At 44.6% G+C, this 26,787-nt stretch overlaps 4 protein-coding genes across 8 annotated transcripts in view; 2 read left to right on the top strand and 2 right to left on the bottom strand.

The window, feature by feature from the left end:
• The first annotated feature begins 2,598 nt into the window (after window positions 1–2,598).
• Window positions 2,599–15,513, top strand: pars2 (prolyl-tRNA synthetase 2, mitochondrial). 3 transcript variants are annotated; one of them, XM_048253228.1, is made up of 3 exons: window positions 2,599–2,681; window positions 13,335–13,895; window positions 14,095–15,513. In XM_048253228.1, exons 2-3 carry the CDS (start codon window positions 13,344–13,346, stop codon window positions 14,971–14,973), a joined length of 1,431 nt encoding a protein of 476 aa, XP_048109185.1. In that variant the 5' UTR covers window positions 2,599–2,681; window positions 13,335–13,343; the 3' UTR covers window positions 14,974–15,513. The 3 variants fall into 3 exon arrangements, with proteins under 3 accessions (XP_048109185.1, XP_048109184.1, XP_048109186.1); XM_048253227.1 differs by lacking the exon at window positions 2,599–2,681 and adding an exon at window positions 12,768–13,197; XM_048253229.1 differs by lacking the exon at window positions 2,599–2,681 and having other exon boundaries at window positions 13,331–13,895.
• On the bottom strand, window positions 8,605–20,874 carry LOC125301000 (neurogenic locus notch homolog protein 1-like). Of its 3 annotated transcripts, XM_048253233.1 has the most exons (6): window positions 13,166–13,337; window positions 11,348–11,443; window positions 10,799–10,920; window positions 10,363–10,462; window positions 9,182–9,337; window positions 8,605–8,877 (listed from the first exon to the last, which is right to left on the bottom strand). In XM_048253233.1, the coding sequence occupies exons 3-6, from the start codon at window positions 10,871–10,873 to the stop codon at window positions 8,732–8,734; spliced, it is 477 nt and encodes a 158-aa protein (XP_048109190.1). In that variant the 5' UTR covers window positions 10,874–10,920; window positions 11,348–11,443; window positions 13,166–13,337; the 3' UTR covers window positions 8,605–8,731. The 3 variants fall into 3 exon arrangements, with proteins under 3 accessions (XP_048109190.1, XP_048109188.1, XP_048109189.1); XM_048253231.1 differs by lacking the exons at window positions 11,348–11,443; window positions 13,166–13,337 and adding an exon at window positions 20,776–20,874; XM_048253232.1 differs by lacking the exon at window positions 11,348–11,443.
• On the top strand, window positions 15,837–22,313 carry ttc4 (tetratricopeptide repeat domain 4). The gene is made up of 10 exons (XM_048253230.1): window positions 15,837–16,146; window positions 16,617–16,734; window positions 17,667–17,828; window positions 18,067–18,144; window positions 18,774–18,898; window positions 19,253–19,339; window positions 19,628–19,881; window positions 20,004–20,088; window positions 20,795–20,877; window positions 21,218–22,313. The coding sequence occupies exons 1-10, from the start codon at window positions 16,030–16,032 to the stop codon at window positions 21,318–21,320; spliced, it is 1,212 nt and encodes a 403-aa protein (XP_048109187.1). The 5' UTR covers window positions 15,837–16,029; the 3' UTR covers window positions 21,321–22,313.
• Window positions 22,314–22,428: 115 nt separating this feature from the next.
• The window catches only part of ttc22 (tetratricopeptide repeat domain 22), a 9,123-nt gene continuing 4,764 nt past the window's right edge, over window positions 22,429–26,787 (bottom strand). The window contains exon 7 of the mRNA XM_048252949.1: window positions 22,429–24,227. Coding sequence (XP_048108906.1) covers window positions 23,706–24,227 — 522 coding nt within the window. The 3' untranslated portion in view covers window positions 22,429–23,705. The remainder of the gene's footprint in view (window positions 24,228–26,787) is intronic.

The raw sequence follows: 26,787 nt of genomic DNA, 5'->3' as shown, positions 1-26,787 counted from the left end.
TGCTGATTTACTGAATCAATTTTGGCATTTTCAAGCCTTCCACAAGGTGGAGCCACTTCTGCATGTTCTCGCTGTGTTCTTTGCTGCGCTCATGAGTGTGAAGATGATCACTAATATTCTTCCATGAGCGAAAACCATTCAAACTAAGTGATGCGTTTGATCTTCCGAAAAGTCGACATCCAAAACAATAAACAGCGTCTGCACTGACCGAATAAACAAACCATTTTCTGTTTATTTTTTCTCCATTTTTCATCGTCATATAATAATTTTCAACCGTAAATCTTCTGGGTGGTTTATGTGCATTTTTTGGGAAATAAAAGTTAATTTTAGACTTAATTTGCAGAGCGGCTCAACTCGCTCTGCATCTCTAATAGTCTGGTCAGTTGAGGGCAAATGGCTGCAAAAACTGATGAACATTTGAGCCAATGTTGCTCATGAAAGCCATGCAGTTTGTTTGGGCAAAAGATCTAAATCTACTCATGACATTTTATAGGTGGGTCATTCCACATCAATACAACCAGGGCCCACGCACTTAGGTCTCAAAAAATTCTGAAACAATTACCAGGTGTACCTATGTTACCCAGGAGACACATTGTAAAATTACTTTTATGTAAGATCAATACTTTTCAAGATACAGCCAGTTTTATAGGGGTGGGGGTGGGGGTCGATTTTGTATGTAGGATGTAGGAGGCTCAAATTGTGCATGCTGGTGCATAAATAGGAATAGTATACAGCAAAATCGTCACGTTTGGTCTGGATGATCATAGCTGTCCCTCAAAGTTGATCAAAATTGTATTGGAGTTTTTGGCTGGGCTCTGTTTAGGCCTTCAGAAGACATATATTTACTCAACATAGGCTCTTGATTTATGTTCCTTATTGAGATAAGTAGAAACACTCTCACAAAAAGCAATGAATTCCTTCAAGGTCTGAACAGCAGACCTCACAAGTCATTTTGGCTCTCATTTTCAGAGCACACAAACACCTTGTAGGAATATCCAAAGTTTTTTTTTGTTTTCTTTGTCCTCCATGATCTCTTCTTTTTGAAAAAAATCTTTGACTTGTCTTATGCAAATCTTTTTCTGTTTCTGTTTTTCTGTATAATGTTTTGTATAGAGTTAGAGACTCCAAAACAGAAAAAGTTGGGACGTTGTGTAAAATGTGAATAAAAACAGAATGTAATAATCTGCAAATCTCTTAAACTCATATTTAGTTGCAAAATGGACACAGACAACATATCAAATGTTGAAAATGACAAATTTGACTATTTCATGGAAAATATATGTTAATTTTGAATTTGATACCAGCAACATGTTTCAAAAAAAGTTGGGACGGGGACAACAAAATGCTGGAGAAGATGTGTAATGATAAAGAAAACAACAGGAGGAATGTTTCACAACTAATTAGGGTAACTGGCAACATCATTGGGTATGAAAAAGAGCATCCCAGAGAGGCAGGGTCTCTTAGAAGTAAAAATGTAGGGGTATTCATCACTCTGTGTAAACCTGTGTGCACAAATGATGAAACAATGTCATTTTAATGCTTCTTAACATTTAATTGTGATGTATTTAGGGAGTTCATCATCTACAGCAGGGGTTCCCAAAGTGGGGGTCACGGGACAGCGAGGGGTGGGTCGCGAAATGATTTCCATAAATCAAATAAATTTGGAAAAAATAAAATTCAGAAAAATTATGACTGGATAAGATCACCATTCACTGTAACCACCGCAAGTCATCTGTCAGCCGGCATGGAGGACGCACTGGTTGAGCTGTCATGTGACCGCACTTTAAAGACAGATTTTAATTCCAAGACGCTTGCTGAGTTCTGGATTTCAGTCGAGAGGGAATATCCACAGCTATCCAAGGCCGCGATGGACCCCCCCACCCCATAAATGCACAAATAGGCTGACACCAGACATAATTTCACTGCATTTCTTACTTCCAGTAACTATATGCATGTGACAATAAACTTCCTTGTATCCTTGTATCTGTTCTTTTGTGTTGTAGTTAAGCCCGTGTTTGGATAAGCCTAGTGCGTATGGCCGGTGCGCACATTTTATTTTTATTTTTTGAGTCACATCCAGGGATAGTGGGGGTCGCCAGTCTCTGGCACGGTTATTTTGGGGGTCGCGGGTTGAAAAGTTTGGGAACCCCTGATCTACAGAACATAATATTATTAAAACATTCAGAGAATCTAGAGAAATCTTTGCAAACAGGGGAAATAGCTGAAAAGCAAATTGGTTGGCCGTGGTCTTTTGGACCTCAGATTGCATTGCATCAACACCACACCTGTCTCCAGACCTGTCATTGTATGGGCTCAGGAAAACCTCTGATAACCATTGTCTATGTGCCCAGTTTGATACTCAATTCAAAAACTGCGCTGTAATTCTTGCTCCCCTTCCGTTGAGAATGCTCCCTGTCTAGCGTGGGAGGTCTCTTTTCTTAGCGGGTTGTGTTGGCTTTCCACACTTTATGTTTTATGGGCTTACCTTTTGTCTTGTAGCCTCGTAACTGCTGTTTGCCTCCTCCACCACTGCTGTTGAGGGTATTTCTATTTCCTGCCAGCTCAGGCATGCTTCTTAATGATAGTCTACGCAACACTGTCGCTGCAAGTTTAGCCTACCCGTAATGATTTTAACTATGTGTTTATAGTGCGGATCTGTGACCTCACCGTATCTGGAGCGGGTATGTAGCGCAGCATTTTATTACGAAGCTATCTGTAAAAATGTATAGTATATTTTAACTCTGATCTGCATCTTGCAGGTGCGTGTAGCCTGGTTGACACAGGCGCTGCTGTTTTGTCTGATGATCGATTGCTGTCTAGTGTTTGTCTCGTTGTCTTGCTTGTAACTTGTGACTTTAGTGTTTTATTTTGTTTGTTTGTTCCGTCTTTGTCCAGTCGCGTATTGTCTGCGTCTGCTTTCGTAGACTGTCTTTATTTTGGGTTTTCTTTTGGTTTCGTTGGTGACTCTACCTACTTATAACATCTACTGCATGAAGCTGCCTAATTATAACATCTACTGCATGTTGCCAGTGTTTCCCTTGCGCTGTCGCATGATTAGTAGGCCTATCTTTCTCAGTTTTGTTTGCATGTGATTGCGTATGCTGTCGCTTTGCATGATTTAAGCTTTGTTAGTGTTGCTGTCTTCAGTGTATTGTGGTTGTGTCCTTTTTGATTGATTTATTGCTATCCTCTGGTGCCTTAATTGTTTTGTCTTGGTTTGTTTGTTTTGTTTGTTTGGCAGGTCGGGGCGCTCCTAAGGGGAGGCTAGGCACCTGGTGGTGGGACCCCATCACTGCATGTTTGCTGTGCTTTATTGTGCCGTGCTGTGTGTTGCAGTGCGGTGAGCTGTGCGGTTCAGTGTACTGCTTACTGCAGCCTGCGTTATAGAGAAACTCACTTCACTCCGAGTGTGTGTGCACGTGTGTTTGGTGTGAATCTTGGAACACATCAGTAGTGTGCCTCCCTTGGGTAAGCTCCCTCCTAGCTGCATTTACGGAGTTCTGTGGACGTTTGGTCCCTCAAATGCCTAGACTCCAATGTATAATCTATAAGATCCGATTTTAAGAACTTGTCATACAACAATATTTAATGAATATATATTTTTGTATTGTCTTTAATCATTGCGAGTCTTTTAGATTTCCCCAGCATAAGAGATCTGCAGTTCCACCTCCCCTTTACCATAAATAAACTTTCATTTTATTGGAATTCACGTCTGTTGCGTAGTGCATTTGAATCTGTGTGGGTATTCTCTGTGAGGTTACCTTGGTATTTCCCTGGGGGGTAATTACAGTGGTTCCCCTGGGGTGGCGTAGTCGGGACTATTAATTGGGGTATACCTTTTCCTCCTCCCCTTATACTGCTCCGTCGTATAGTATAGTGTGTGTGTATATATACTTTTTTTGATCCCATGAGGGAAATTTGGTCTCTGCATTTAACCCAATCGGTGAATTAGTGAAGCACAAACAGCACACAGTGAAGTGAAGCACACACTTATCCCGGTGCAGTGAGCTGCCTGCTACAACGGCAGCGCTCGGGGAGCAGTGAAGGGTTAGGTGCCTTGCTCAAGGGCACTTCAGCCGCGGCCCACTGGTCGGGGCTCGAACCGGCAACCCTCCAGTTACAATTCCAGAGTGCTAACCAGTGGGCCACGGCTGCCCCTGCCCCACGGCTGCAGGTGGCTACTTCAAGTCGAACCCCCCTAATGTCTATGGCCACCAGTATGCTTTTAATACTCATGTTTAAAATGATGCACAATGTAAGCGGAAATCAACTTAATGACTTGCTCATCTTGATCGGTTGTCACTGTCTAACATCACTTCCTGGGCTTTTCCCCCCCGACATTGCAGTGTGCACTGTGTCCCAGCTCTTTTGGCCTACCATCAAATGCTAGATCTCTTTAGAAAGAGGCTAGAATATTGTTTTTTTTCTTGCTGGATTACAAGCATCTCTGAAGTGACCACATTTCAGCCCTCTAGGTCACTTGATGGGACTTAAACACAACTGAGCCCTAGCAACAGGTCTTGTGAAGCTGTGTGCAAAAGTAGATCAATACAGAATGGAAATGAGTACTTTTAGACCATTATTTGCTACCCAAAATGCATACTTACAATAAAAGCCTTACTGTGTGGCAACCTCTTGCTGTAGAAGCATAATCCTGGTCTCTAGTGAAAGGTAACACTGAGGTTTCTTGTAGACTATTTGGATCGTATGTCAGAGGTTCTGGTATAGAATGAGTGGAATAATTACACAGAAGTCTATTTTTGTATGGGTGTGTAAGATTGCCTATACATCTGCACAACTACTATTGGATAAAACAACATGAATATTTAATTTCTATGGATTTCTGAATATTTCAAGACCCAATATGCTGCATCTACTTATTGCTAAGGATATACATGGAAGCTAGAAGTTAGGGAAGCACCAAAGGCATTTTTCTAAATATATATATGTCATAGTAAAATTTATCTGACAATGTACAGCACTATTCAGATTGTACATGGAAAAAGGTTGTCATGTATGGATTCCCAAGAGTCCAAGGTTTCAAATGGTGTATATTACTATGCGACATAGCAATATGGTGCGTACAATTGATTTAGAATGTTACTAATATGCAAGTTGTTACGCCAGAATAAATCCAGATTCCAAGCAATGTCCAAGCACATTCTGTATGAAAAACTACATTTTATACTATTGAACAACAAAGCACAAAATGGGTAAAAAAGGTGACGGCGCACCATAAATGAAACAAAATGAGAAAAAAAAAAAACAGGATTGACCAGGGCCCGTAAGCAGTTTAAGTTTACCGATAGCTATACGCTCATGCAGAAAATGGTGAAAATATTTCATTTTTGTAAGGGTCTGTTAAAAACACAGGTGTAATTCCAACGTTGGGCCAACACTGACTCAACGTCAGCTGCCCAACCAATTGCAATTTGATATTATTGGTTGGGCAGCTGACATTGGTTCAATGTTGGCCCAACGTTGGAATTCCAACTCTTGACGCTGCCAACCATTACCAACGTTGGGCCAACCTCTGCTTGCTATCTGACAGATCCGCTACCCGATCTGGCAAACTTACATAGTGTGCGGTTATAGCCGATAGAGGGTCGCGAAGAGAATGCAGTGCCGTTCACCCTGTTACGAGTTGATGATTTTGGAAACAATATTTTAATGTACAAAAAACTCTTTGGTGTTGCTTTAACAGAAGAATATCTCAGTCCGGGTAATATCCACAAACTGTTGTAAACATATATTGTTGCTACACAAATTTACATTTTGGCAAATGTTTCAGCGTTAATCTCATCTAATGAGCTGGATGGAACACAGCAAGTCCATTCTTGGTTTAATTGTGGAGACGACCACACGGAGATCATCCTCCACATTTAGACGCGATCTGTATTTGTTTTTAATATGTCAGTGCAGAGAAAGTCTTTTCGCACAGGCATGTGGAGCCAAACGGCGTCAGTACGTCCATCGCGGCCTTGGATAGCTGTGGATATTCCCTCTCGATTGAAATCCAGAACTCAGCAAGCGTCTTGGAATTAAAATCTGTCTTTAAAGTGCAGTCACATGACAGCTCAACCAGTGCGTCCTCCATGCCGGCTGACAGATGACTTGCGGTGGTTACAGTGAATGGTGATCTTATCCAGTCATAATTTTTCTGAATTTTATTTTTTCCAAATTTATTTGATTTATGGAAATCATTTCACGACCCACCCCTCGCCATCCCGCGACCCCCACTTTGGGAACCCCTGCTGTAGACCATTATTTGCCAAGGTGAGTTCATGCATTTTGTAAAATCCCCATAGGGCTCCCCATAGGACAATCATCTCCAACTCAACACTTCAAAGACCAAGGAGATGGTGGTGGATTTTGGCAGGTCTAAGCCCACTCTGCTACCAGTCTCCATTGATGGGGTCAATGTCGAGGTAGTAAGCACCTACAAGTACCTAGGTCTCCACTTGGACAATAAACTGGACTGGTCAGCCAACACTGACGCACTCTACGAGAAAGGGCAGAGCAGGCTGTACTTCCTGAGGAGGCTGCGCTCCTTCAATGTGTGCAGCAAGCTCCTCAGGATGTTCTATCAGTCTGTTGTGGCCAGCGCCCTCTTCTATGCAGTGGTATGCTGGGGAGGAAGCACAAAGAAGAAGGATGTGGGGCGACTTGACAGGCTGGTAAGGAAAGCTGGCTCTGTAGTGGGAGCTGAACTGGAGTGCATCATTTCAATATCTGACAAAAGGACCCTGAACAAACTGATCAACATCTTGGACAATGAGTGTCATCCACTCCACAGCACTATTGTTAAGCAGAAGAGCCTGATCAGCTGGAGACTTCGCTCACTGCCTTGCACAACAGACAGACTGAGGAAGTCATTCATCCCCAGAGCCATTGAACTGTTCAATGCATCACTTAAGGGAAGAGGAGAAATAGACTTCTCCGCATAGTCTGTCTGCCTCTTCACCACCTTCATGTCTTGAACTGTCTGTCCACTAGCCACTTTACCATTGTCTTCTGCCTCACTGTTTGCGTGCTTTATTAGCACATATGCACAACCCCTCCCTCCATGCCACAGCCGAACTGTGACCATACCTTTCTTAATATAGTTATTTATACACAGATATATAGACTTTATACTTTATTCTTGCACTGTTGCACTGTTTGACTTACTCATTTGCACCATTACCATGACACTCATTCAGAAAGAGCACCTTACCTTACCTTATGCACAGAGGACTACAGGCTCAGTCCCTGCTTCAGTCATTGCAAGCACAACTGATTGATTAATCACCCACTATGTGGATACTGTTTTTTAGAATTGATTTAGATTAAGTTTTATTTAGTATAATTTGTATTTTAGTATATTTAGTATATTCTTTATCTTCTACAGTCCTTATTGCTTAGTTGTGTTTTTTTTATTTATATACTTTTAATTACTTTTTCTGCTGTTAGTGGATGTGTGTGTGTATGTCTGTATGCTACTGTGACCTTGAATTCCCCCTAGGGATCAATAAAGTATCTATCTATCTATCTATCTATCTATCTATCTATCTATCTGTTTGGTTATCCAAAATGCATACTGACAATCAAAGGCTTACTCTCTATGAACCCCTTAGTTTGTGTAGAAGCATAATCTTGGTCTCAAATGAAAAGTAACTATTTGAAGTTTCATGCTTGCATTTGAATTATCCTTCAGGGGTTCTGATATGGAATGACTACACTAAATATGGAATAATTACACAAAAATATAAATCTTTGCCATTTCTATTTCAATGAAATTGGTGTGTATAAGATGGATTATACATCTGCACAATTACTATTCAATAAAATAACATGAGTATTCAATTTCTATGGATTCCTGTGAATATTTCAAGACCCTGTATGCTATATCTAGCATATTGCTAAGGATATACACTGCAGCTAGAAGGTAGGGAAGGCGGAGGAGACATTTTTGATTGAATTTAAGTGAGACATAGTTAGATTAATCTGACAATGTAAAGCACTACACATATTTTACATGAAAAAGGTTGTCATGTAATGATTCCCAAGAGTCCAAGCTTTCAAATGATGTAAAATATGACTATGCTACAGTACATAACAATGTGATGTATACAAATTATTTAGAATGTTGGGGGGTGCTGGGGGGGGGGGTAACCGTCCTGCTGGCGGGACACTGCAGATGAAGTGTTAAAGCTGCTGCAAAGTTACTGCAAAAACTTTGTTAATTTGGCAAAACCTAAAGTGTTAAGAGATAGAGAGCCATTCCGGTGGTGCATCACACACAAAGCATAGCCAAGGCAGTACATTCGGCGCTAACTTCAACAAACCAAAAGTGGAAGGCAGTTTAGCACAGGACATAATGCATATATTTATACATTTTACTGTCTATATGCATAATACAAAAGGTTATGTTGGTAAAGTGCTCCCTCTGATGGCTATAAGTGGTCATAACGAGGTTTACATGCTAACAGAGACTTCTTTGTGCTGAAAACAGGCAGTCTTCCATTTTCCACTGAATGGTATTCTGCTGTAAAACTGGATTCTGCCAGTAAACGTTAGATTTAACCAGTTGTGTATCTTTCAATGAAAAAAAGCAAACATTCGGGCAGACAGACAACTTTATTTTAGCTGGACTTGTATAGTAAGGATTTCTATTGCCTCAAACCTAAAACAGCCAATGTGCAAAACCTGAACCAAATCTGTACTTTGTACATGGAGTTTTCAGTTGTGTTCAGGTGGCATCGTTCTTGCAAGGGTTGGACAGGCACTCGTTGACTTCCTGCTCACAGCGTGGCCCTGTGTATCCCTGGGTGCAGTTACAGGTGAACGAGCCCTCTGTGTTGATACACAGCCCATTGTGCTCACAAGGGCTCATACCTGAAGGGAGGGAGGGAACACTTCAGTCACACAGTGTACGAGAGATCAGACTCATATACACATACAATACATACAACCACCAATGTGGTCTGTTGCACCCTAGCTGCTAAGTCACAAGGAAGATTCAGATCATGTATTAACACAGTTTATTTAAAGTGTAACTATACGGAGAGGAATATACACAGCAAGTTGACAGACAAAAACCCCTGCCCTTTATCAGAGTGTGTGGGCACTCTCAGATAAAAGTGCTTTGTGTGTGTGTGTGTGTGTGTGTGTGTGTGTGTGTGTGAGAGTGCATCCTCACCGATGCTGCACTCATCGATGTCCTCGTAGCAGGTGCTGCCCCTGTACCCTGACTGGCACATGCAGTTGTACATGCCATTGATGGGGTTGTTGAAACACTGAGAGCCATCGCGGCAGGGGCTGCTCATGCAGGCATCGGTTAAGTGACACAGCAAGCCTGAGGGAAACCACGGCGACAAGCAGCGTCAGTACCTGTATCAGCGGCTGGTCCCACAGACGAGGAGTCATTTTAACATGTCAGAAATTGGCTATGGAGCGAGCACATACGGCCATGTCAATCATAGCTGCACACTTAATAACACAGTTGTTCATAACAGTATGAGACAGACAGAGTTTAACTGCTATAAAGGACCCAAGGCTAACGCAAGGACAACATTGTGGCTTTTCCACTTGTTTTCTTGCAAGTGCACTACTTACAGTATGTTACCCCTCCTGAATGTGCAACTCACCATTTACTGAATAGCAAAATGCTAGTCCCTTAGCAACGCTTGTAACATCGTGTCCTAACAGCTTTAGATAGATATATACTTTATTGATCCCCAAGGGGAAATTCAAGCTTTCAACGTGAATAAGCGGGAAAAAAAACATCTATATATTTTACTAATTTGGAGCATTTCATTGTTCACTTATGTCAGCAAATGGAGGTCAACAAATGAATTCATAGGGTCATAGCTAAGTTTGTGTTGGGTTCTAACGTGATGTACCAGATGTGTGTGTTGACCCTGTTAGCATGGACAGAAAGCGTGACAGGATTCACCTCCCTACCCAGCGGTGCAGTGAAACCAGGATACTGTTGCATGCACATGACACATTATCCTGAATTCTAACAGTTGCTGACTATAATGCAATAACCTAGATCAGGGGTCTCCAACCTTTTTCCTCCGAGAGCTACTTTGACAAAATGGACATGGCCAAGATTGTATCCTTTTTCTCTTTGTGAATTTGATTTCATTGGAATATTAAGTGACTGGGTTATCAAATGTATAAACATCTTCCTCAAACCTTTTGGAGAGCTACTTAGAAACAGGTGGGGAGCTACTGGTAGCTGGAGACCCCTGACCTAGATACTACTATAGACTGTACTGTGTACACAGGCATATGAATGAATAACCAGGTATCTCCATATTCATGTAAACCTCATAATCCCGTATGATATGATCAAAACTCCAGCCGTTGACGCACACACAGTTGTAGCTGCCCAGCGTGTTGTAGCATGTGCCACCGTGCTGGCAGGTGTTGGGCTGCAGGTGGCACTCGTCCACATCGTCTGTGCAGTACAGACCTGCAGGAGGAGGAGGAGGGAGAGGGAGAGGGAGAGGGAGAGGAGGAGGGAGGGGAGAGGAAGATGAGGAAGAGGAAGATGAGGAGGAAAAGGAGGAGGAAGAGGAAGAGGAGGAAAGAGAGGAAGAGGAGGAAGAGGATGAGGAAGATGAGGAGGGAGAGGAAGAAGAGGAGGAAGGGGAAGATGAGAAAGAGGAAGAGGAGGAGGAAGATGAAGAGGGAAAGGAAGAGGAGGAGGAGGGAGAGAAGAGGTAGAAATATTAAGGAGTTAATAAAGTTTTAGCACGGACAGACAGATGTAAATAAAGAGAAAGTATGCCGAGATATATTCATATACCTGTCCAATCGGGTGGACACTGGCAGTTGTAGGTGTTGACTCCATCCATACAGGTTCCTCCATTCTGGCAGTCATAGGAAGGGCAGTCGTCAATGTTAATCTCACAGTTTGGTCCGTGAATCCTGCCAAACAAACCCATGTAACAGGTCATTAAAATAAAGACATTAAGAAAAGGTAAACTCACAAACCTAGACAGTCTACACACACATATACACACACACACAAACACTGAAAAGGCTCCCAGGACTCATTAGCTGTGCTTGAGGGTGTGTGTGTATATGCATGCCTGTGGGGGCATGCCTGTGTGTTCTGCCCGCAGAGCAGGCAGTGCACAGACAGAACAATGCCAACTGCTGCAACTCGAGCATTTCAATTAGAAACAGCAGACAGACGGGCAGAGAGGTGGATGAGGGCAGCAGGAGGAGCAGCTTCACACCTGTATCCTCTCGCTATCTCTCTCTCTCACTCACTCACTCACTCTTTCTCTCTCACACTGTCTCTCTCTCTCACTCACTCACTCACTCACTCTCTCTCGCCGACAGCCCTCACCTGGCAGGCAGTGACACTGATAGTTGAAGTCGGAGGTGGGTCGGCAGGTGCCTTGGTTGGCGCATGGGTTGGAGACGCTATCCACTTGCTCATGACCTGTGTGTGTGTGTGTGTGTGTGTGTGTGTGGAGGAGGACAAAAGCTAAGTGGGCATGGGGGTCATGCGCCTGCATGGCCATTGTTTACAGCCTGCAGAACTGCAGGCAAAACAGAACACACACACACACGATACACACACACACACACACACCAACCATCACACGTACTGCAAACAAGGAGGGTGGCCAAGAGTCAAGAATGTGCACACGCACGTGCACTCACACTCACACACGCGCACACACACACACACAAGCAGCACAGTGAGCAGCAGGGCAGGGCAATCTTTTCATTGTCTGCCAGGCGTCAGCTGGCCCAGAGGAACAATGGCGAGGAGGACGAGCATCAGTAGTAGGCTATACCAGGAGTAGGCTACTGGTATAAAGTTAGTGCACTTTGATCGACACGTTTAACGTTGTTTTTTTTTTAATTGTGTATATCATACAGTTTATTGCTCATTTATTTATGTTCCCACAAAACAAGAAAACGAGAGTAGCCAAGTATCAAAAACTCTCTTAATACTTCTTTGTTTTCTTGGAAATTTGGATTACAGTTCTAGTTTAGCCTACTGTGTCAACAACGCTGGCAGAAAAAAATCAATTTCTAAATATAAATGTTCTAAAACGACACAAACGTCCCATAGTTCTACATTTTCATTCTATATTTCCCTATATATATATAGACTAAGTACAGTTGAGACACTTTTTTCCCACACCAAATCAAACAAAAAATTAATACTGAAAATAAGTGATTTTCCACACAACATTCCACATGCCATTTCCTTAGCTTGTAGAGTAAAATATTATCAATCAATAATACAGGTCAATAATAAGTAGTTTATATTTTCCACAATTCATAAACATGGTGCATTTTTTGTCTTGACTGTGTCTCAACTGTACCCTATAGACAGTTGAGACACCCATCTTTAATGATGTATAGTTAGTTGGAAAGTTGAATAAATAAAAACATAGCAATTGCAAAGTGTTTGTAGGCTAGTTCAAATTCATTCATTTAATTTAAATTAGCGTTGGTTAAAAGGAATACATCATGAACAAAATGTGACACATTTTGGCGAACAGTAGCCTACAAATGGAATGTTCAAGTAATAACACAATCCATTGTGTGTCTCAATTGTTCCCCGCTGATGATCACCTATAGGAAACAGGAGACAACCGAATGACAACTAGATGTAGCAAATTACAAGGACAACTTTGCCCGAAGAAATACCGGGAAATTGGCCCATATTTTCTGTAAAATCCACATAATCACCAGCGCGAGGCTGAGGTCCGTCTCAGGTTGGAGTAACCTAATTAAACTTCGGGTCGATGACTCAGCGATCGAGAAACACTGTAACTCCCTCTCCAATTTTACTGAGACTTTTATTTTGCTCGACTTTTATTTTGACAACAGGACAAATGGCGGCCATGTTGGAATTGTCAATGCTTGCTGACACTGTTTACACGAGTTTGACATTTACGTGAGCACAGATGTCTGTAACTTAAAGGTTTTATATATTATTTTGTGATTGTACATGAGTGCTTCTGTTACCCATAACTCGTGATATTCGTGTGATATACTGTGAGTGTATGGTCTTTGCTAACAGGGAGTTGTGTACCTTTAAAGTCCCATTCTGTGTGCGGCTAGCTAACGTAACGTTACGTTTATTATTTTGTAAGTTAGCTTGTCTACCACTCAAACTGAGTTTTAAGAGAGCGAAACGTACCGTCGGCTGTGACTGTGAACAGCAGAAAGTGGGTAGGTCACAGTCATCGCTGCTCTTCCTACTTGACTTGAAGCTACATTCTGCTGGTTACTTCTGACCTTGAGTTATTCTGCCACTTTTGCAAAGTTTTGCCATTACGTGATAATGTGTTTTTCTCCTGAACATTCAGGCTCCAATCATGGATACCATCCTACGGATCTGTAGACACAAACTGCTGCCGATAGTCTGCGCACCTGCTATCTCATGCAGGCAGCTCTCCGGGTGCGCACATCCCCAGAAAGCCCCACAGCCCCCCGCACCACCACCCTCCTCAGTGCCGCTGGTATCGCGTCTGTTCCAGCCGTCCAACCTACGGGAGGGCCAGGACAGTGGAGACCTGACATGCCGAAGCCAGAGGTTGATGCTCCAGACGGGCCTGCTCCACCCTTCCAACCCCGGCTGTTTCTACTACTTGCCAGCCACAGTTCGCTCCATGGAGAAGCTGGTGCGACTCATAGACCAGGAGATGCACGCCATTGGCGGGCAGAAGTTGGACATGCCAGCGCTGTGCGGAGCCGACCTATGGCGTCGGAGTGGCCGCTGGGAGCTCATGGGGAAGGAGATGTTCCGCCTGCGCGACCGGCACGGGATAGACTACTGCCTCGGTCCTACTCATGAAGAGGCGGTGACGGAACTGCTAGCGTCTCAGGCCAATCTTTCCTACCGACAGCTACCCCTGCTTCTGTATCAGGTAAACTCACACACACACACACACACACACACACACACACACACACAGTTAAACCTGGAAACCAAAACATTCATACGCATCATATATATATAGGTCAATGAAATATGCCTGAAAATGATGATAACAGTGTGTATAGAATGTTGTTTATAAACTTGTTTTTTTGACTCATTCAGTATTAACATGGTTTTTGCTCTCTCAGGTGACAAGGAAGTTTCGGGACGAGCAGAAGCCAAAGTTTGGGTTGCTACGGGGACGCGAGTTCTACATGAAGGACATGTACTCGTTTGACGAGAGCGAGGAAGCGGCGCACCACACCTACCAGTCCGTGTGCCAGGCCTACGGGCGCCTCTTTGACAGGCTGGGTGTCAGGTGGGTGCAGGTGCGGGCGGACACGGGCAACATCGGGGGCACCCTCTCGCACGAGTTCCAGCTGCCCGCTGACATCGGCGAGGACCGGCTGTTGACGTGCGGCGACTGCTCCTTCTCCGCCAACGTTGAGCTGGTGGAACCGGGCCAGACGGACTGCCCGCAGTGCCAGTCTGGCACGCTGGTGGAGTCCAAAGGCATTGAAGTGGGGCACACCTTTTACCTGGGCACCAAGTACTCCCAGGTGTTCAACGCCACCTTCAACAGCCCCCAGAACAAGCCCACGCTGGCCGAGATGGGCTGTTTCGGCCTTGGTGTCACCCGCATTCTCGCCGCTGCCGTTGAGGTGCTCTCTAGTGACGACGGCATCCGCTGGCCAGGGCTGTTGGCACCCTACCAGGTGTGCGTTCTGCCCCCTAAGAAGGGCAGCAAGGCGGCCACGCTGATCAGCCTGGCAGAGGAGCTCGCTCTCGGGCTGAGCGGCCTGCCTGGCCTGAGGGGGGAGGTGGTGCTGGACGACAGGACGCAGATGACCATCGGGAAGCGGCTGAAAGACGCCTCGCAGCTGGGGTACCCCTACGTGGTGGTGGTGGGGCAGGGCGCGGCCGAGCCGCAGCCGCGGTTTGAGGTGGTCTGCCAGCAGAACGGGGAAACACTCTTCCTCAGCAGAGACGCCCTCACAAACCTCCTGAGCAGAGTGGAGACCGTGTGAGCCCAACATCGCCCAGCAGGGGGCACATGATCACCGTTAACACTGCAGTGGACAGGATGGGGATCATGCTGGGGTTCATGCTGGCAGTGGGTGCTGATTACAGCACTGGGGTGTGTTTCTCAAAATCATAGTTGCAACTGGTTGGCAATGGGAAATTGCATTGCATCCAACAAAGTTGCTAACCATTTAGTTAGCAACTATGGTTTTGGGAAACGGACCCCATGTCAGGTAGGGGACGCAATAAAGAGGGAACACAGCAGCTGCTGGCATGGATGAGTGGACAGACTGGATGAATTCCTCCATTAGGAAAAGATTGGATGACTAGAGGACCATTGCGAGAGATGGTGGCAGGTAGAGTTTATGGACCTGGCAGTAAGACCACCTGACAGCTAGTCACTGGCAGCAAGATGCCTTTTGTGATGGTGGATAAAAAAAGAGGAAATGATCACTGAATATTTAAAACAATAAGTAAGGTTTTCTTGATGTATTTTATATGTGTATTGTTGTCTACACTGTAAAAATAAAGCATGTCATTCATAATCTGCCTCTTTTTTCTCACACTAAAAAAATGTTGTTTATTATTAAGTAAATGAATGACAACTTTGAGAGATATGTTGAGCTTTAAGAGATATGTTGAGGTTAAACAAATTTTTTTATTAATTAAAATTTGTGTCACTCTATCACTCTCCTCTCCTGGAATTGAAGAATCCTAATGTAATCTTCTAGTTTTTAAACATTTTACAGAATATAAACTGAAGTGAGCTCATTTATACTATAGGTGGCGGTATCTCTATACGGCTCTGCAATGAAAATAGAAGAAGGCAGAACTATGTGTCCAGTATGGTGTTCCACCCGGACGCATTTCTCAAATGCACCAAACACTGCACGTGAATGTAACAACTCTGTTGGTTTGGTTTGGCTTGGCTTGGCTTGGATCAATTCGCAAAAACTTGTTTTTATAGTTGTAGATATACAACTATATTTTTTGTAATTTATTGTTGTTCAAAGGACAACGCCTGTTAGGTCTGAAGGAGTGGTTAAAGACGGGACACTGCCATGGCTTCTTTAGGTCAACAAGGAGGCGAAGACAGCGATGATGGAATGGACGCGTTCATGGATAAATTTAAAACCCAAAAATATAAAAATGGGTTTAACGAAAGCACTTGGGAAGAGGTAACGTTAGAGTATAAATCAGTTGCAACTCTCTGTTAAGTCTAGGTGGATCAGTGATCATATGCCATGTAAAGTGAATGGTTTATTTTGTGGTAAACATGTAACGTTACCGCAAACCTTACAAAAACGTGTAGTTTTTGGAGCATTCCTTGCCGTTCACATGCAACGCTTTCTCAACTCGTTATGGCATATAGCAATAAATTCGTGCTGGGTGTTATTAGCCTGAGTGAAGCCAAACGAACCTGCAGAATAAATCCAAAGTAACAGGTTCGGCTGGGTTCACCCAGGCCAAAAGAGGTTGTTCTGAGAAGTAAATGTTATTTTATTTTATTTTATTTTATTTAAGTTTATGAGACGACATATACAATACCGATCGGGTTGAAGCAGTGTGCCAATTAATTGACAACAAACTGTCTGATTGTCTCTCTCCTCTATCCCCCTAACCCCCCCATGTCTGTTTCTCTGTTTAGGAGTTTGACAAGATTCCCATGTTCATGAAGAAAGCTCCGGCGGATATTGACCCCGCCTCACACCCAGATCTGGCATGCATTCAGTCCATTATTCATGACGATGATCGGACCCCTGAGGGTAGGTCGTACAGTAGTCACTAAAGTGCTAACCGTCGGAGCGTGTCACTGGAAACAGTAGGCTACACTCACTTTTCATTAGTATCCACCTTGTTCCTGACACTTCCATTCCCGTTTTCATCATCCGTTCACTACATTTACATATAAGTTGCAGTCTCAATAGGCCAACTTGAATATTTTTCAACTTATTGCTTTCGAAATGTTGACAATTCTGCACTCAATAGAGATAGTTTATAGGTTTACTTTTACATGGCTTAGGATGGGTCAGACACTGTCTTTTAGTCAGACTACTATCATATAACCATCTAAAAACAATAAAACACAGTTTCGGCTGGAAATAGAAAACCAGATTTTGGAATACTGAAGTGTCATGGCGACGCCCATTGTTGGCTCAGGAATAAGGCGCAGGTGGGTGGGCCACTGTCAGTTAGTGCACTTGATTGATTGATTGATTTATTTTGACCACTTAGACGTAAAATATGAAACCGTACTCTGTGTCATACATTAAAATACATAAATAGTCAGGGATGAAACATGATTGGGGAAGCCGTGGCCTACTGGTTAGCGCTTCGGACTTGTTGCCGGTTCAAACCCCGACCAGTAGGTGTGGCTGAAGTGCCCTTGAGCAAGGCACCTAACCCCTCACTGCTCCCCGAGTGCCGCTGTTGTTGCAGGCAGCTCACTGCGCCGGGATTAGTGTGTGCTTCACCTCACTGTGTGTTCACTGTGTGCTGAGTGTGTTTCACTAATTCACGGATTGGGATAAATGCAGAGACCAAATTTCCCTCACGGTATCAAAAAGAGTATATGTACTTATACTTAAAGCCCAAAGACTTATTTCCATTGTGGTCCCTATAATGACTTGCATGTGTAGATGAGGTGATTAAGCTTCCACACTGTAAGCTTTGAACAGACCTCTTCCTGCCCCTACAGAAAAGGCCCAGAGGCTCAAGGCTGAGGGCAACGAGTACTTCAAGGAGAAGAACTATAAGAGGGCCATTGTGTCCTACTCCGAGGGACTGAAGATAAACTGCACTGACTCCGAGCTCCACGTCGTCCTGTACACCAACAGAGCTGCAGCACACTTCCATCTGGGTACGGCCCCACCACTAGCTACTCCTCAGCCATTTGCATGAAGGGTGTAGGAGTGCTAGACATACCGTAGATGTGTGTTTACTGTGTGTCTGTGTGTTTGATGAGTAGTGAGTTTTAAGGTGCTCACACATCCATATACCTTTATTTCCTATTTCATATTCATCAATTGCAATAGTTTTGCAACCATCCACCCATCCACAGCTAGTCAGAGTTTCATCATGCTCTCCTCCGTTCCCAGGCAACATGCGTTCTGCTTTGAATGACGCTGTTTCAGCCAAGAAACTCAAGCCAAACCACCTCAAGGCTCTGCTGAGAGGTTTGTAACATAGCTGATACAATGTATATAATGAAATCAATTTACGTCATGCAGATGGGCATCAATGGGCCTCATCCAAGCACTATTCTCTTAAATTTCTCTTAAAGGTACACTATGCAAGTACTATGCACTACGCATTTTGAAGCCAATTTGATGGTAAACAAACTTGTAATAGGCGAATCGTTCACCTAGCATAGCTATACAGCATAGACGTAGCGAGTCCCTACTGAGAAAACCAGCCATGCAACTTCCAAGAGTGGCGCCCCGCCAAAACTCGTGAGAATCTGAAACATTACCTTGTCAGTAGATTTTTAGTAGCTCTTTGGAGATAGTTTTTGCCTGTTGTTAATCCTTCACCTCCACAACAAAAGCATTTGCATTGTGTACAGGGGGGATAAGTCGCGAGAACTTTGCTATTTACAATAGCAGAGTAACATATAAATACATTGTGACTCTAGAGGGAGCTCTAAACTCGCCAAAAATACCTAAACCTGCATAGTGTACCTTTTAAGTTTACTCTTAATTTTCTTTTATGAGTAGAAATAAGAGAACTTACCTCTAAATGCAACAAACACACTTAACCACCCAAAATAAGAACAAATGGAAGATATGTTTCTGTGTATGCCCAGGTGCCCAGTGTTGCATGCAGCTGCGTAACTATGGCGACGCTCTGCAGTGGTGCGACGAGGGTCTGAGTGTTGACCCTACAGATAAGAAACTACAGGAACTGCGCAGAACCGCCGACAAACAGAAGGTACGGACCTTGAGCACCCCAGACTGCTGTCTAGAGAGAGAGAGAGTACAAGATTCTAGGGTCTATAGAGAGAGAGAGAGTACAAGAGCCTAGGGTCTAATGGAGAGAGGAGGGAGGGGGGTAAAACGCCACCAGGCTGCGGTCCAGACAGATTAAACACAGGAGCCTGGAGTCTGTAGAGGGAGAACTCTAGGAGCTGGTAAATTGGTACTTTTTGTCTGATGATTATTTGTTTGTGTATCTGTTTCCCAGAAGGCTTTGGTTTGTTCAGAGTGAGGCAGCAATGCTAAAAAAATTAACACAGGAAGCAGTATGTGTTTGTATTTATGTGTTTTTGTTGATGTGTGTGTCCAGAGGGAAGCAGAGAGAGACGCCAGGAAAGCCATGCTGAAAGAAAAGAAGCAGCGTGAGCAGACGGAAGCTCTGCTGGCCGCCATTAAGGTGAGGTCACTTCCTGTAGAGGGTCACATCCTGTAGAGGGACACTTGTGGGGTCAACAGACGCTGCTGCTAATGAATGCAGAGTCCAAACTTATCTCAGATATGCAGATATTGATTTTATGTGTTTATGGAATCATTAGATATAGATAGATACATAGATAGATAGATAGATAGATATTTTTCTTTATTGATCCCCAAGGGGAAAGTCAAGTATACACACACACACACACACACACACACACACACACACACACACATATTTCCTCCCCTTTGTCTTGGTGTGTGTTAGGAGCGCGGAGTGAAACTGTTGAGAGTCCAGAAGCCCGCCAGACGAGCCTCGGGCAGCGAGGATGAGGAGGAGGGTGACGAAGGCCGAGTGGCTGCTGGCGTGGCGGAGCTTGTCCTGGACAGGCTGGTGTCCAAGGAGGCAACGGGGGAGCGCGTCTTCCTGGACGAGAACGGCGCCCTCCACTGGCCAGTGCTGTTCCTGTACCCGGAACATCGCCAGACAGACTTCATCTCGGCCTTCTGTGAGACGTCGAAGTGAGCAACATTCACACAAACACAGTTCCAGGGTACCTGGCACCCTGACAAGTTCAGTGATGAGATGAGGTAACAGTAGGGTTGTTTTGATGTGTGTTTTTAACTGGATTGTCTCCTCTCAGTTTCCTGGATCACCTGGTGGTCATGTTTGGAGAAGAACTTCCTGCTTGGGACACAGACAGGAAGTACCTCTTCCAAAACCTTCAGGTCAGTGTCCCGCCCACTGAGTGTGCAGTAGGCCAATCACAAGGAAGATGCCTGTGGCGTTCGCATGAGTAATGAGCAGTCAGAGTTAACAGCAAAGGCATTCTGTAGTTGAACGAATGCGTCACATTTTACCTGCTGGTTTATTTATGAATTCATCTACTATAAGGAAGCAAGATTATGTCTGCTGGAAAGAATGCAATATGGAAACAGGACTGCCCAAAATAGCATGTACTTTCCCAGGAGTGTACTTTTCTTGTTTTGTGCGTGTGTGTGTGTGTGTGTGTGTGTGGGAGATGTGCCTTGGTAAACAACAGATACATCGGGTAGAGAGATTTCTTGATTTTTGATTACTTGATATCGCGGCACTATCCCACTCATGAAAAGCAACCATGGAGATGAAATGAACAATAGGCAGTAACCATGGAGATGAAATGAACAATAGACAGCACAATTTGATCAGTTTAGTTTGATGTCTTCAAACTCAATTGGTCGTCAATAGAACGCTTGTACACAAACAATATGGCTCAGGTGTTTATCACACCAGCTCAGGTAATGTAGCATATCGTGCAGCCTGCTCTTAAGTCCTCTTAGTCCTTAGTGTGTGAGTGTGACTGCTCTAACCTGCGGCCTCCTCTGTTATCTCGGTTTAGAGTGTGTCGTTGTGTGTGTGTGTGTTTTTTAACCTACTGTTGTCTCTCCCCTTCAGCTGTTCTTTGAGGAGGCTGAAAGTGAGCAGTTCCATCAGGTGGCCATGACGACGCCGCTCCTCAAAGTCCTACAGCACAGCAGGTAAATTTTTTACATCCGTCCATCAACTATACAACACCAGACTACAAACAGTCATCTAGTCCATCAACTATACAACACCAGACTACAAACAGTCATCTAGTCCATCTATACAACACCAGACTACAAACAGTCATCTAGTCATCAACTATACAACACCAGACTACAAACAGTCATCTAGTCCTCTAAGTGCACCTGCTCATAGTGTGGACAAATGCTCCTGATCCTGCATCCTGCAGTTGTGTTTTTAAGAGATTTTGAGCACAGCTTTGACGCTGTCAATCACCTCCCTTCCCTGTCCTCTGCTATCCCCTCCCTCTCTGCTGTCCTTTGTCTTTTCAAGGTATACAGTCAAGGACGGTACGCCCTGCTTCATCGTCATGGTGACCGGGTCACCATTCAGCAAGCAGTTCCTGTCTGGGAAGAAAGTCTATTGGCTGAAGTGATGACGTAACCTCAGAGGGACATTTGATAGACAGTGGGGCCTTCCAGTAGTACCAATGAGAGACCGCGCTGTGCATGGCCCGCCCACTTACAGTGTGTTCAATGCAGAAAAGAAGGAGAGACTGACTGACTGACTGACTGACTGACTGACTGACTGACTGACTGACTGACTGACTGACTGACTGACTGATTTACTGACTGACTGACTAATTTACAGACTGACTGATTTACAGACTGACTGATTTACAGACTGACTGATTTACAGACTGACTGATTTACAGACTGACTGATTTACTGACTGAGTGATTTACTGACTGAGTGATTTACTGACTGGCTGACTGACTGACTGGCTGACTGGCTGACTGACTGGCTGGCTGACTGGCTGGCTGACTGGCTGGCTGACTGACTGACTGACTGACAGCTAAAGCATCAGAATTGGCAGTGGCAGCGTCGGCTGAGTGAGTGGGTCAAACATGCTGCTGATGTCAGAGGACTCAAGATGGGGTCTGGCTCTCGAGCGAGCGCCTGTCGTCTGTGTCCTGGGCTGATACGTAATATAAATGTTAATCATTATCACTGTGTCAACATTAAATAAATGTGCTCATGCGATGGATCCTGTTCCTTTGCTTCTGATTGGCTGAGCTGCGTTCACGGCTGTGGTAAACCACACCTGTGGTCAGAGTACTCTGACTCGCTCACTGCTTCCCGTTGCTTGGCTACCGTATGTCTCGGAAGAACTACATTACTCTGCATATGAGTGGTCATTTTATATTGGTAAATGATTGATCGTTTATGTTGCTGTGTATTTATTTTATGAATAGCTTGCCAGGTAGGCTCTATCTTTGAAGAGCAATAAGCTCTGAGAGGCACCTTGTCTATTCCAGAAAGCTCTGTAAACCTGGTGCTCTTGGGGCTTGCTGCTTAAAGAGACAGTGTGTATTAAATATGAATTTGTAAAACTGAAGCACCCAATATTAAAGCCTGTCGCTTCACTACCTGAGCGGTCAATCACTCAATCACATTTCTGGGAGGGGTGGACTACTTGTTTAGACAAACCCGCCGGTCTTTCAGGGAATGGCTGAGTACTCATGACCACGCTTGACTGGTTTATTTGCATTTTCATGCGCACACACACACACACACACACACACACACACAACATGACAGTTTCTTCAAGAAGATGTAAGACACTGGAAAAGCAATGCAGCAGGCACCCCATTTAAATACAGTTGATGTCCACATCAGTTCCTCTGCTCAGAGCAAACGCAGCCATCTGATAGATGAGTGGTGTTGAGTTGAACACAGCTATTCTGGTGGACGGTGTTGAGTTGAATGCAGCTATTATGGTGGATGGTGTTGAGTCAGTCAGGCCTAGTTGATCGGCTCACCTGACTGAACCTGACTATCAGGCCCTGTGGCCGCATTCCAGGCAAGACCTGAAGTATGAGACTGCTTTCTGCTGCACATTAAAACACACTCAAGAGCTCATTACAGTCTCAATACCTTTAAAAGCTGAAGTACGAGACTGCTTTCTGCTGCACATTAGAATACACTCAAGAGCTCATTACAGTCTCAATACCTTTAAGAGCTGAAGTACGAGACTGCTTTCTGCTGCACATTAAAACACACTCAAGAGCTCATTACAGTATCAATACCTTTAAGAGCTGAAGTACGAGACTGTTTTAATGTGCAGCAGAAAGCACACTCAAGAGCTCATTACAGTCTTAATACCTTCAAGAGCTGAAGTACGAGACTGCTTTCTGCTGCACATTAAAACACACTCAAGAGCTCATTACAGTCTCAATACCTTTAAGAGCTGAAGTACGAGACTGCTTTCTGCTGCACATTAAAACACATTCAAGAGCTCATTACAGTCTCAATACCTTTAAGAGCTGGACACAGACAAGCCTGTTCATCTGGAGTCAGTTCCAGCTCCAGGTGTCCCCAGGCAGATTGAGAAGATATTCCCTCTCTCAAACACTCCTAACGGTGAGCTATGTTCAAAACGTGAGGTTTGGTTTGAAAGGTAAATGGTAGAAAGGTGAATGTCCTGAAGAGGAGTCACATTAATCCCTCCAGAGAGAGACGGTGAATGTGTCCCATCATCTTCCTGTGTTGCGGAGGGTCAGATTCCATGAACTGTTCACTTCGGTCACCGAATACTCGTCTCGTACATACACACACATTGTCTCACATAGACAGTGACTTTCTTTACACACACACATACACAAAGCCCTCCTGTTATGTTCCTCTCACTCCCACACAGGGTCAGGGGACCAACGGTGATCTCCATACACACAGCACACACACACACACACACACACACACACACACACACACACACGTCATACACATTCCTCCACCTCCTGTGTGTATTCCTCTCCCCTTCACACAGAGAAGGAGCGTGCCAACTGCGTCTTCCCGCGCGGCTGCAGACTGTCCAGTAGGTGGCGCACCAGTTTAGTTCGGCCCCTTGTGACCAGCGTCTTGGACAGCTCCGTCACCTCGGCCGCGTGCGAGCGGCAGAGCCCCCGCAGCTCCTGCCGCACCACGGCCTGCGAGTAGGTCTTCTCCGCGTGGTGCACGCACTCCTCCAGCCTGCAGATGGCGCTGTCAGCGTCGGGGCCCTGGCAGCAGCAGAGCAGCAGCGCCCCCAGCAGGAAGCGCAGGGCGGCGGGGTCGGCCGCTCCGGGGCGCTGCAGCTCCAGTGACCGCAGGAAGCAGTCGACCGCGTTGGACTCCTCCCCCTTCAGAAGCAGGCACCGCCCCCTTAGCAGGTGCAACTCCGGGAGGCTCTCGCCTGGCGGGCATTGCAGTGCCCGGGACAGACACACGAGGGCGCTGTTCACCGCCCCCTCATCCACCAGCAGGGACTCCTGCACCGCCTCCACACCCATGTAGTAGTGCACCTGCAAACGAGAGGGCTGAACATGAGTACACACACATTAGGCACCTGCACACAGGTGGAGTCACAGGACAGTACACACACTAGGCACCTGCACACAGGTGGAGTCACAGGACAGTACACACACTAGGCAGGTGGAGACAGGTGGAGTCACAGGACAGTACACACACTAGGCAGGTGGAGACAGGTGGAGTCACAGGACAGTACACACACTAGGCACCTGCACACAGGTGGAGTCACAGGACAGTACACACACTAGGCACCTGCAGAGGAGAGGGCTGAAGATGAGTGTGTACACACTAGGCACCTGCAGAGGAGAGGGCTGAAGATGAGTATGTACACTAGGCACTAGAGCACACATACTGGAAAGGTTCACCAACAGAGTGAGGGGCACCCCCATAAGAGACCGTGGAAAGAGATGGCGACACTTTTCCATGCCAGAGTCCGGATTATGGAAGTTTTGGAACTGAAAATGGCCAATCACTTGAGTTAACTAGATTACGCTGTCCAGCATCCAGAAATACAACCCCCCGCCCCCCGTCCAGCGATGCAGCTGTTCAGCACAGGTGTTTTGGAACTTTTGATCGTGTGGCGATGACTTAGAGTGTCGCAACTCTCTTTCTCTCTTTCACTCTTTCTGTGGCACTGGGTTCACCTAAAGCGAAGTGAACAAGGTGGAGTTTGTTACCTACAAGTCACTGAGCTGCAGGTGTTTAGGGTTAGGATAAGGAGGTTTCAGACAGGAAAGACTATAAGCAGTGTTGATTGCTCAATATCACAACAACAGATGCAGAGAAATGTTTTGTCACTTGAAGAGAGAAAAAAGTTTTTTTTGCATACTTCTCAAAACCCTTACACACCTTCAATCACTCATTCATTCATGTACACACACCCTGTATCCAAAGTGTTGGTGTCACACACACACACACACACACACACACACACACACACACACACACACACACACAAGCGTGCACACGCAATCACTCACTCATTCATTCATATACACACACCCTGTATCCAAAGTGTTGGTGTCACACACACACACAAGCGTGCACACACAATCAATCACTCATTCATTCATATACACACACCCTGTATCCAAAGTGTTGGTGTCACACACAAACACACACACACAAGCGTGCACACGCAATCACTCACTCATTCATTCATATACACACACCCTGTATTCAAAGTGTTGGTGTCACACACACACACACATACACACACAAGCGTACACACACTCACTCACTCATTCATTCACACATACACACGCCCTGTATCCAAACAGCGTTGGTGACAAGTGTCTTCATCAAGCTGTCTTTCTTGCCGAGGCGTGTTCATCAACAATGGTGCGTGTGATTGTGCTTGGGGTGTGTCTTTGTGTGCTGTTTGAACTGAATGTTTGATATTTGAAGTGTGCGTGTGTGTGTGTGTGTGTGTGTGTGTGTGTGTGTGTGTGTGTGTGTGTGTGTGTGTGTGTGTGTGTGTGTGTGTGTGTGTGTATGTGTGTGTGTGATATTTCACCCCAACCACAGCCTGTTCATCCGAGGCGTTACAGGCGTCTCCGTAGCTTCAGAGGAAGCTTCTTTCCTGCGGCTGTCACCCTACTGAACTCTAGCTCTGCATCCCGGTGACAACCAACCAACTAATCTACTACTACTCTTCATACTATTCATCCTGCACGTACACTTATTCTTAAAACTCGTATAATGTTACTGTTTCTGCAATACAATGGTACTGTTACCACACTGCACATAGCTGTACATACTGTACATATTTGTCTATATGGTTCATACTGAATATCCATATTCATTCTGTTTTTCTCATGATATATTCTGTTAATACACTGTGTTAGGGCCAATTTAATCTTAAGTTTATTTTATTGAAATTTACCTCCCCCTGTTGGCACTTTTACTTTGCTTTATGACACCACCAGGAACTCCTATATATGGAGACAGGAAGTGAGGCCGGGCAGGTGAACGCATTACAGAAGAAGCGCTAGCCACAGTTGGGAGCGATATAGTTTTTTGACCACGAACTACAGTAACAACTTACAATACAACATTAAATCTTTTCGTTTACATTTACATTGATACACGCATACATCTTTGGAATATATTTAGGTTGTCTTTAGAAGGATAGAAGATCCTATTTTTGTTGGAATTTGAATATTTAAGTTTGTTTGAACAAACAAACAAAATCCCCCCGGCCTGGCTCGCGCGGCGGCTTGGTAGGAAGCTGAGACAAGTTGCCAAAATACACTGCATATGGACCCTTTCAAGAGAGTTCCATTATCAGCATCATAATTGGCCCCACAAGACTTCCTTTTTAACATTCCATATGTTATCTTAATGCAGAGGAAGTAGATTGGGGCCCAAATAGAACGTTCAAGCATTGTTTTTGTTTTTATTGTTGAAAGGGTCTATATATGTGTTATTCTTACTACTCTTATAATGTTATTGCTACTATATTGCACATATCTGTACTTGTTGTTCATACATTGTTCATATCACATAGCCATATTTATTCTGCTCTTATAAGGTGCTGTAACTGCTAATACA

The sequence above is a fragment of the Alosa alosa genome, chromosome 9 (genome assembly GCF_017589495.1).
Source record: "Alosa alosa isolate M-15738 ecotype Scorff River chromosome 9, AALO_Geno_1.1, whole genome shotgun sequence".
Classification (NCBI taxonomy): domain Eukaryota; kingdom Metazoa; phylum Chordata; class Actinopteri; order Clupeiformes; family Clupeidae; genus Alosa; species Alosa alosa.
This window is presented reverse-complemented; position numbering and strand designations above follow the sequence as displayed.

Bases quoted from the DNA above. Each gene is read 5' to 3' on its own strand.
- pars2 (XM_048253228.1), top strand. From the start codon at position 13,344: ATGGATACCATCCTACGGATCTGTAGACACAAACTGCTGCCGATAGTC. The intron at 13,896-14,094 runs GTAAACTCACAC...TTGCTCTCTCAG, and splicing joins TACCCCTGCTTCTGTATCAG to GTGACAAGGAAGTTTCGGGA.
- ttc4 (XM_048253230.1), top strand. From the start codon at position 16,030: ATGGCTTCTTTAGGTCAACAAGGAGGCGAAGACAGCGATGATGGAATG. The intron at 16,147-16,616 runs GTAACGTTAGAG...TTCTCTGTTTAG, and splicing joins ACGAAAGCACTTGGGAAGAG to GAGTTTGACAAGATTCCCAT. The intron at 20,878-21,217 runs GTAAATTTTTTA...TGTCTTTTCAAG, and splicing joins AAAGTCCTACAGCACAGCAG to GTATACAGTCAAGGACGGTA.
- LOC125301000 (XM_048253231.1), bottom strand. From the start codon at position 20,830: ATGGAACTGCTCACTTTCAGCCTCCTCAAAGAACAGCTGAAGGGGAGA. The intron at 10,463-10,798 runs GTATATGAATAT...CTCCTCCTGCAG, and splicing joins GTGTCCACCCGATTGGACAG to GTCTGTACTGCACAGACGAT. The intron at 8,878-9,181 runs GTGAGGATGCAC...CCCTCCCTTCAG, and splicing joins CATCGATGAGTGCAGCATCG to GTATGAGCCCTTGTGAGCAC.